The sequence below is a fragment of the Petromyzon marinus genome, chromosome 55, assembly GCF_048934315.1.
Source record: "Petromyzon marinus isolate PM22_M1 ecotype Great Lakes invasive population chromosome 55, UKy_Petmar_22M1.pri1.0, whole genome shotgun sequence".
NCBI lineage: Eukaryota > Metazoa > Chordata > Hyperoartia > Petromyzontiformes > Petromyzontidae > Petromyzon > Petromyzon marinus.
The window spans coordinates 3405516-3416298 of NC_133721.1; the positions used below are offsets into that span (position 1 = coordinate 3405516).

Here is a 10783-nt window from a genome sequence, read left to right on the forward strand (position 1 = left end):
GGGTTTACCGACACATTTATATTTACGCGATTTAACCCGAGAAAACCCTATGCTATGGATAACATTGCTCGCGAAAGGCCTACCACGACTACCGCGTGTTACACTGATAATGTTGTTGATGTTCTTGATGGCCTGAGCAGGAAGAGGCGGTGTGGTGTGGAGGTCTCAAGAGACCGCGCAGCGAAGCGAGCAGCAGTCACACGCGGGGCACAGCAGCCACGAAACTCCGCGACTCTCAACACACGAGAGCTACTTAAAACAACACACACGAACACACACACATCTCATTTCCAAATACATATTGAGAGAAGTGGGTGCTTGGACCGTGACCTCCCCTGTTGATCTCAGGACACTTAAGGACATGAACGCATAGCATCGAATCAGTGCCGCAGATAGCAATAATGAATGCCACATTGACTCTCCATCACTCGCATCAGCCCATGTACCACATCGACCACTCTCCATCACGTCCACGCTCTATCACCTCCATCGCTTCATCACACCCTCTGCCACATCCATCACCATCACCCTCCATCACTCTCCATCTCTCCTATCACCATGACCCTCCATCACCCCCATCTCCCCCCACCGCCGTCTATCTGTAGAAGGCGTCGATACTCGCGTTGCGGAGTTCGCCCTCGCTCGCGAACTCGCGATAGCGGAACCTCCGCATGGCCGCGCGGCATGCGCTCTGCACGGCGCGCGCCTCCTCGAAAGGGAGGCTCCGGCGCCACTTGCGCGCCACGGCGGGCGACTGCAAACTCACCACGTCGAACTCTCCCGCGCCGTCGCTCTGCCCGTGCGTCATGAGCTCGACCCAGGCCGCCACGGCGTCGGGCAGCTCGATGCCGGCAAAGCGGAACATCTCCCCCGTCGTCCTCGCGGGCTCGCTCACCAGGTCCTCGTAGCGCACCGCCATGTAGGCGCCGCCTAGCCCCCCCCCGTCGACTCCCGGCGTCCTCCCCTCCCGGCGACCTCCCTCGGCGGCGGCGGCGGCAACGTCGTCGTTGCTCCGGCAGATCGCCTCCATCACGTCGACGTCGCGCGACGGGCGGCCGGCGTCAGCGTGGCCCAGCACCGCGCGGTCGTCGCCCTCGAGGCTGAGGCGCGACAGCTTGCGGCGCGACGCAAAGACGGCGCGCGGGTCCCGCACCAGGTGGATGATCCGGAGGCGCACGCCGGGGTCGGCCACGAGGGGACGCAGGGCGCGCGCGTCGAAGAGCCGCACGCTCTTGACGACCCCGTGGCGGCTCCGCTCGCACGCGCGGGCGATCCCCGCGAAGGGCGCGGCGCTGCACCGCTGCTGGCACCCGAGGGCGCCGCTCGCGTTGGCCGCGGTGGCGGCGGAGCACGCAGGGAGCCGGCAGAGAGCCGCGCTGTGGTGGAAGAGGAAGAGAGAGCCGAGTCGGCGAGGTGGAGCGATGTAAAACTCCAGCGCCGTCTCGTCGCAGGCACACAGCGAGCGCAGGAGGTCGCGCGTGGCACCCCGCAGCGCCCGCTCGCCGCTCGTGGGCACGGCGGTCCACACGTGCTTCAAGGGCTCCATCAGGTAGAACACTTCGGGGTGCTGGTTAAACACCTGGCCCAGGAAAGACGAGCCAGAGCGCCAGCTGGACAGGATGAGGGTGTTGGTCCGCTGCTGCGGCGGTTGCGGCGCCTGTGTGGGTGTGCTGCAAGCGCCCAGCAGCCGCCACGGAACGGTTCGCGCCAGGCCCGGCGCTTGGTAGAGCATGGAGACGATGACGGCGAGAGAGAGAGCGAAGAACCCCAGCAGCAGATGGCGACACGACGGGAACGCCATGGCAATAGCGCTAGAACAACAACTAGTCTTCTCCTCAACTCTCCCCTTAACTCTCTCGACCGAACCTCTCGCTCTCTTCCCCCTCCTGCCCCTCCTATGCACTGCATTTTCTCCAGAAGGCGTTCTCTATCTCTCCGTCTCTTCCCCTCCCCTGCAGAGTTTCCCAGACCGCGGCAGATTACCTTCTCCCCCCCCACCGCACCACCGATTAGCACGGTTGGCTACGTACGGTGCGAACGAGGTTCAACATAAACACACTCTACATGAATTTCGATTTAAAGCTTTCGTGACTGCAAGGATTCATCTTCTTTGGTTCTTTCGGTAAAGTCACGTAGAATGAGAATAAAATAATATATTGATAAAATAACAATAAAATTATCACGACGTTTCGGCCACAACACAAGCGGCCTTCATCAGGTGAAGGGACGAGACTGTCCTCCAGACAGTCCTCCAGACAGTCTCGTCCCTTCACCTGATGAAGGCCGCCTGTGTTGTGGCCGAAACGTCGTGATAATTTTATTGTGCATGGAGACGATGACGTCGTGAGAATTTTATTGCGTTATTTGATTTTATCAATATATTATTTTATTCTCATTCTACGCGACTTTACCGAAAGAACCAAAGAAGACACTCTACATGCTTACATCTCAAACTTGGCGCGCGCGGGATATTATAGCCTTTAACAAACTGTTGGGGCAAAACTTCTGTTCGCGAGTAGCAGCACCTATTAAGGCCTAAACGGCAACACCAGGGGGTGGGTAGCCAGCACCAGGCCTGGCCGCCTTTGTCTCCCGAGTGGCCATATTTACACACTGCACCAGGTACTCATTTGAGGCTGAGTCGACCTAGGGGCGGAGGCCCAGGACCAGTTCAAATCATTGTCACCGGTGTTGGCGGTGAGCGGGAATCGAACTCGGGTCGCCGAGTTCACGCAGCGCAGTTTATTTAAACGGCAAAATTAGTGATCTCGCGATCTATTCACTGGGACTCACCTGCATGCCATTTATTCATACAGGTGCTGTACTTTGGTATTAACATATTCTTATATAATGTATACCAATATTTAATACATTATAATGTATACCAATATTTAATGTAGTATAATGTATACCAATATATAATCTAGTATAATGTATGCCAATATAGAATCTATTATAATGTATACAAATACATAATCTATTATAATGTATACCAATATATAATCTATTATAATGTATACCAATATATAATCTATTACAATCACTGGCGGAGCCAGTGGGGGGGGAGGGGTGGCACGTGCCCCCCCAATGATCCGATGGAATCGATCGGATCATTGGGGTTTATTAGTAATACATCGATATTTTGCGACCCCCACTGCCACTGTGTAGCATTATTATGTGCCAGGGACTATGAGATGATAGGACAATAATCTGAGCCCATAATTGGCAATGAGTAACGAAAAAGCAGTTATAAGTGACTCAGAATTGTGCGCAGTTGCGTATACAGTGAGGGAAAAAAGTATTTGATCCCCTGCTAATTTTGTACGTTTGCCCACTGACAAAGAAATGATCAGTCTTGAATTTTAATGGTAGGTTTATTTGAACCGTGAGAGACAGAATGATAACAAAAAATAAAGACAAACGCATGTCAAAAATGTTATAAATTGATTTGCATTTCAATGAGAGAAATAAGTATTTGACCCCTCTGCAAAACATGACTTAGTACTTGGTGGCACAACCATTGTTGGCAATCACAGAGGTCAGACGTTTCTTGTAGTTGGCCACCAGGTTTGCAGACATCTCAGGAGGAATTTTGTCCCACTCCTCTTTGCAGATCTTCTCCAAGTCATTAAGGTTTCGAGGCTGACGTTTGGCAACTCGAACCTTCAGCTCCCTCCACAGATGTTCTATGGGATTAAGGTCTGGAGACTGGCTAGGCCACTCCAGGACCTTAATGTGCTTCTTCTTGAGCCACTCATTTGTTACCTTGGCCGTGTGTTTTGGGTCATTGTCATGCTGGAATACCCATCCACGACCCATTTTCAATGCCCTGGTTGAGGGAAGGAGGTTCTCACCCTAGATTTGACGGTACATAGCCCCGTCCATCATCTCTTTGATGCGGCGAAGTTTTCCTGTCCCCTTAGCAGAAAAACACCCCCAAAGCATAATGTTTCAACCTCCATGTTTGACGGTGGGGATGGTGTTCTTGGGGTCATGGGCTGATTCCTCACCGTTCTCATGATCATTGCAACTCCACGAGGTGAGACCTTGCAGGGAGCCCCAGGCCGAGGGAGATTGACAGTTTATTTGTGTTTCTTCCATTTGCGAATAATCGCACCAACTGTTGTCACCCTCTCACCAAGCTGCTTGGCAATGGTCTTGTAGCCCATTCCAGCCTTGTGTAGGTCTACAATCTTGTCCCTGACATCCTTGGAGAGCTCTTTGGTCTTGACTTGGTGGAGAGTTTGGAATCTGATTGATTGATTGCTTCTGTGGACAGGTGTCTTTTATACAGGTAACAAGCTGAGATTAGGAGCACTCCCTTTAAGAGTGTGCTCCTAATCTCAGCTTGTTACCTGTATAAAAGACACCTCGGAGCAAGAAATCTTTCTGATTGAGAGGGGGTCAAATACTTATTTCCCTCATTAAAATGCAAATCAATTTATTACATTTTTGATGTGCGTTTTTCTGGATTTTTTTGTTGTTATTCTGTCTCTCACTGTTCAAATAAACCTACCATTAAAATGATAGACTGATCATTTCTTTGTCAATGGGGATCAAATACTTGGGGATCAAATACTTGGGGATCAATGGGGATCAAATACTTTTTTCCCTCACCGTACAGTACACGACTTCCCTGAAGGCATAGCGAGCGCGATGCCGATCACACACGTTTCGAATTCGACCCTCGATCGATGGCTGCGCCATCGCCGCACACGCGTCGAATAAAAAGCAAAGGACAAGTCCTTACGAACAACTATCATTTTTTATTGCTGGAGGGGTTGCCCCCCCTACCTGAAAATCCTGGCTCCGCCATTGATTACAATATATACCAATATGTAGTGTATTCAACTGAGTCGCAGACTACTTCTTGGAGGCGACACATTTTATTCACACCAACACATTAACACAAAGGGTTACTGCCCCTTTACCAGATCACCTATGGTGGTGGACCACCAGGCTAACTACGCTAGTTACTGGGAGTAGCTACAACGGACAGGACCCTTGCTTGGGTCCTCGTCCACGTGTTGGTGACTTCTTCTTGGACGTAGATTGTAGATCTTCAGATGACGATAGCAACGCTGAACCTCGGTCCCTGTGCGGAACCGGTTTATATGCTCCCGGGTCGTGGCTGGCCCCGCCCTTGGCCACGACCAACTTTGAGAAACCTCTTGTCGTAGGTGTTCGGGACGTCAGGCGCGTGGCACCTGGGGACGGGATCACATGACTCCGCTGAGGACCACCTTCAGCAGCCACACACCCTGGCTCGCCGAACACATCTGACTCTCGGCCCCTGCGGTGTGGAGATGGAACGAACTCGCCCGGCGCAATGAAAGGCTTTAGGCGTGAGGTATGCACAAACCAACTCCGCCGCCCTAAGCGGATCTGGACACACTGTGGTCGAACGACCCGAATCACATCAACCGGCCCTCTTCAAGGTGACGTACCCACTGGTACCTGTGGACAGTGCAACCAGGCTTTGTCCCCAGGCGCCCACTCATGTGTAGAAACACGAGAACCCCTCAGTCACTCATTGGTCAATTGGCGCAAATCAGAATTTACCCTATAGGCTTCCCGCGCATTGGAAAGCTTTTGAAAGGTGAAACGCACACACCCTTTCAACAAATTAGCGACATCCTCAGCCATGCCAGGCCAGAAGAAGTCCAACTTAAGTGTGGCCAGCGTCTTATGCACACCTAGGTGCAACAAGCGCGTGTACCGCCCAAATGACCTTGCCACGCAGGGCAGTGGGCACAACAATGTTGTATTGGTGCAACCCTCCGTCCCAATGCATGAGCAATCCGTCTCTAAGAATGACAGAAGTGATACTCCGTTGATCCTCGCCCCCCTCAGGCTCTCTGACATGGCGTCGCAATTTAAGCAGGAAAGCGTCTTCCACCTAGAGGCGCCCCCATTCTGCGTGGTCCAACCAAAAGACAGCGTCACGCGCCGCCGGACCCTTGGCCAACTCAGATGTTACCACATCAGTCGATGCCACGAGGGGAGGGGACGAGGGCTCGGCGAACGGCGTACAGCGCCCGGAGCCCGAAAAGCAGGCACACCCGCCGCTCGTTGGTAATTGCGACAGGGCGTCAGCATTTGTGTGACGGGAGCCCTTGCGATAGGTAACCTTTAATGGGTAATCCTGGAGTACCTCCAACCAGCGTGAAAGTTGGCCAGACGGCTGGTCAACACGCAACGTGTACTGTAGCGCTGCATGGTCAGAGCGTACTTCAAAGTGTCTACCATACAAATAGGGATGATGCTGTTGCACAAAAACCACAATGGCCAACAGTTCCCGGCGTGTGACACAATACCGTTGTTCAGCCAGAGACAGCACCCTGCTGCCATATGCGACAATGCTCTCGACGCCATTGACAACTTGGGACAAAACAGCTCCAATTCCGGTGTTACTAGCGTCCGTATCAAGGACAAATGGCAACAAAAAATTGGGGTAGCGGAGGGGAGGGGCGTTCACCAAGCCATCCCGGAGCGCAACAAATGCGGCCTCCTCCTCCCCCCAATGGAATTTATAACCCTTAGCCGTCAAGGCGTGGAGAGCTTAGCGATGGGAGCAAACTCGGGGAAAAAACGGCTGTAATAGGACACGAATCCTATAAAACTGTCGGCCAAGTTCGAACACACGTGGTCTTGTCCGGGTCAGTCGCAATACCCGATTCACTTACTATGTGGCCAAGATACCGAACCGATTTCTGGAGGAAGTGACATTTCTGCGGTTTAAATTTCATGTTGGCCGCACGCATTTTGAGAAAGACAGCGTGTAGCCGTTCCAGATGTTCATCAAACCTACGGCTGAAAACGATAACAGCTGTAGCACACGACGGGGCTGCTCCCGGAACGAGGAGATGTCTTCCGCCATCGCTGGTCGTCCGCCCGCCACACCATGCCGCCCCCTTGCCCGCCTCCACTCTGGGTCGATGTGCAGGCTGGGACAGGCTCCATGACTTCAGCTATATCTGGCCCCTCGCGGGACGCGGAACACGCCACCAAACCCTTGTGCCGTTGCAGGAGCTGGTGAGCCTGAATGCATCTCGCAACCCTGATGGACGAAAGATCGTCGTTGTCTACAGCTGGCAGAACGATGTTGAGGTCCTTAGCTAAAGCCAGCAGTCTCTCAAGGACCAACGAGTCGACTCAGTCGTGGTCCATTCTTGGAAAGGCAGCCTTCCCTAGCACCAAAAGTGCGCTATGGAAGGCAAGGGGCGTCTAGGTTTCCCCTATCTTTCGCATAGCAAACTTGTGGCGTACGTCGGATGCGGCTCGTAAATGGCTGGCATTTGGTCGAAGGCTTGAGTCAACGTGGCCCTCTCCGATGGTGGGATGATAAGGAACGCCGCCAGGGCATCGTCATCAAGGGCGGCGGGCAGCGCTCTTAGCGCCTCCGTCCACCCCGCCAAGTCGGCGTTCATCAAGAACCGCCGCTTGAAGGCCACCCAGACGCCCCCGGGGGCTGTAAATTCTTTCATGAAGGGAAGTCTTCGCCAGAGAGATGGAATGTCCACCGGCGATTTCGATGCAACTTCGCATTTGGCGGGTCCCGCGCTCCGCTCTTCGGAGAAGATGGCGGCTGCCAGCACGGGCTGCGCCACGGAGCTTTCCGCTTGGCGGGAAATGGCGGCGGGAACTTCGTCACCGCGTGGCTCCGTGATGTGGAGCTCCACGAGGATGGAAACTGCGGCGTGGAGGAGCTCTGTGAGGCGGCCGTGTGCAGCCTGGAGCACCCTCCCTGTCAGTGTGGAGTAGTCGCGTGCCCCATCGGTGCTCTGCTCCGCCGAAAACGCTTCACCTCCCTCCTCCGGGGCTGTTTGCAGAATGAGATCTTCATCTTCATCGTCCGACGTCCTGGTACATAGTCTGCGGGGCATAGACATAGTCGAACAGCTAGCTAAGTAAAATAGCGTTTGGCCACTTCCGACACCAGTTGTAGTGGATTCAACTGAGTCGCAGAAGTACTTCTTGGAGGCAACACATTTATTAACACCAACACATTAACACAAACGGGGTTACTGCCCCTTTACCAGATAACCGATGGTGGTGGACCACCAGGCTAACTATGCTAGTTACTGGGAGTAGCTACAATGGACAGGACCCTGGCTTGGGTCCTCGTCCACGTGTTGTTGACTTCTTCTTGGACGTAGAACGTAGATCATAGATCTTCAGATGCCGAAAGCAACGCTGAACCCCGGTCCCTGTGCGGACCCGGTTTATATGCTCCCGCCGGGTCGTGGCTGGCCCCGCCCTTGGCCACGACCACCTTTGAGAAACCTCTTGTCGTTTCTCAACCCTTCCCGTAGGATCTCACCCTGTCACGTAACCACCCCTAGCCCCCACCTGGGGCCCCTGTGTACATCTTACTGGTCACGTGCCTTTCAGGGTCAACCAGAGTACCATGGCGTAGGGTAACCTCATCCCATGGCTGACACTCTCACACTCCCTCCTGTAGGAGTTAGCACTGCGCGCCACGCTTGGTGCCACTGCGTTATCCCAGCGCTCACCGAGCCCCCTCTAGGGCTGGTACTACACCCACCTACGGGGTGTCCGCGATGACAATGCATCGCATGCCGTGCCTCACTAGAGCTGTCATTACACAGTGACATTCACGATGTCGCTGCATACGTGATGTTCGCGATGTGAGTACATCGCACGCCATGCCTCTCTAGGGCCGGCACCACACAGTGACATCCGCGATGTCATTACACTGGTACAGCACACCGGTGTGTTGGAGAGCAAATCCGCAGCATTTACAATCTGAGTACGACGTTTTGCCTGTAATTACAACCGGCATCATCAGGCGTGAGCCTGATCAGGCGTGAGCCTGATGATGTTGTGGATTTGCTCTCCAACACACCGGTGTGCCATACTAGTAATTGGCATGTTCTGTTTACGTGGCAAATCCTTTCTGGCATCTGAGATAAGAATACAACGCATCATCGAGACTACATTATGAGGTCGTTATGCACAAAGTGCTAGCCAAAGATAAACCACAATACCACTGCTTCTGGCTCAACCATCGAACAACAAAGGCGACGGTGGTGGTCACCGCATCATCGTCATCATTATCGTCATCATCATCATAGTCGCCATTGTCATCGTCATCATTGTCGTCATCATCATCATCATCATCGTTATGGCGCGGCGCTTTCAGATGCACTGCTGCTGCAGCCGTCGGAACGCTCTTTCCCTTCCGATATTAGGAAGCTACTGGAGCTGTGCCACTATTAAATCATTTCGATTGTAAAGTTATTTCTTTAGGTCTGCTTTTTGTTGTTTTTATTTAGTTTGCTGGCTTTCCCCCCGCACCTCTGAGTAGCATGGTAGGCTACGTGCGGTGCGAAAGAAGTTTTAACATGTAGGCTATCGTGACCAATATCATCCATAATACAGGGTTTTTTTGTGTTAGATTGCGTAAATATAAAGGTCTGGCTGCCGCCTGCTGAAACTAGTAATTAATGGCGAAACGTCGTATTCAGATTGTAAATGTTGTGGATTTCCTCTCCAATACACCGGCTAGTGCTGTACTAGTGAAGAGGAGTAGTGTGATGACGTCATATCATGGGCGTCGTAAGGTGTGATGACGTCATGTCATGAGCGCTGTAAGGAGACACCCTCAAGAATGGGGGCGGGTCCGAGTGAAGGGGAGGAGCCGCCCAAGGGGGGTAACTTAAGGGGGACCCCGTGACGAAGGCGGGGTCGTTGTGGGAGCCCGGGGTGTGGATTGGCTGAAGGAGGTTTCTCCCACTCGTGACTGGACGGTGTTGGCTGAACCCCCGTCTGGGCTCGACCAGTGGGAGAGCCGTAGGGATAGCCGAGAGTAGGGCTTGAAGAAGTCTGTGAGAACCGGCTGAGAGTGAGTGGGGTTCTTCTCTCCTCGGTCGGGCGGTGTTGGATGAACCCCCGTCCCGACCCGAGTGAGAGAGCCCAAGGAATAGCCAAGGTTAGGACGAGGAGAGCCTGGGGGCCCACGGGAAGGACCGAGCATAGCGAATACCTACCTATGGTGTGAGCCAAGTGTTAACCCCTGTTAATAAACAGTGAAAGCCCTTACATGAAGTTCCATCTCCGCGTGGTTCTATGCCTCAACACTAGTAACGAATTGACATGTTCTGTTTCCGTGACAAACCTTACTAATTGGCTGTGTCTGGTGGTGGTGGGTTTAACAACACATTTATATTTATCCAAAAAAATCCTCTATTATGGGTGTGAAATAATTAAACACATACTGTACATTTTATAAGGCTGTGACTAAGCCATTAACTTTATCATGACTGGGATTACCACTTCGCCTGTCGGGGCAAGTGCTGCTCATAGCGAGCAACAGCACCTATGAAGGCTGGCAAAGCACAAGAGGGGGTGGGTGACCAGCACCACACCCGACCGCCTTTGTCTCTCGAGTGGCGATCTTTACCCAGCGGAGCCTCAACTTCGCTTCGCGACTTCCCGTCAGGCTGATTTGAGTCGAGTTTCATTAACGCTCACCGACCAACATCAGTGGCAAATATATGAACCGGTCGTGGGCCTCCCCTCGATAGACTGTCTTAAATGAGTACCTGTATACCGTCGGATCGCGTACGCGCATGTGTAGCGCTGTAGATGGGCTGCACTTACCCGCAATGGCAGGCAGTGCCCATCAGGGGTGGTACCTCAAGCCGGCGGGGAGGTCGTTACGATCCGCAGCCCGGGAGGGAGGGGGCTGCGGGGTGTTCTAGGATCCCTCGCGGCCCCTCCCAACGGGAGGGGGCTGCGGGGTGTATTGGGATCCCCC

At 53.3% G+C, this 10783-nt stretch overlaps 1 protein-coding gene across 1 annotated transcript; it reads right to left on the bottom strand.

Moving 5' to 3' along the window:
* Positions 1–595: 595 nt before the first annotated feature.
* Positions 596–1801, bottom strand: LOC116937791 (carbohydrate sulfotransferase 6-like). Its single transcript, XM_032944901.2, has one exon. The coding sequence runs from the start codon at positions 1799–1801 to the stop codon at positions 596–598; it is 1206 nt and encodes a 401-aa protein (XP_032800792.1).
* Between the last annotated feature and the right edge of the window lie 8982 nt (positions 1802–10783).

Excerpts from the sequence above, each read along its gene's own strand:
- LOC116937791 (XM_032944901.2), bottom strand. The coding sequence starts at position 1,801 with ATGGCGTTCCCGTCGTGTCGCCATCTGCTGCTGGGGTTCTTCGCTCTC.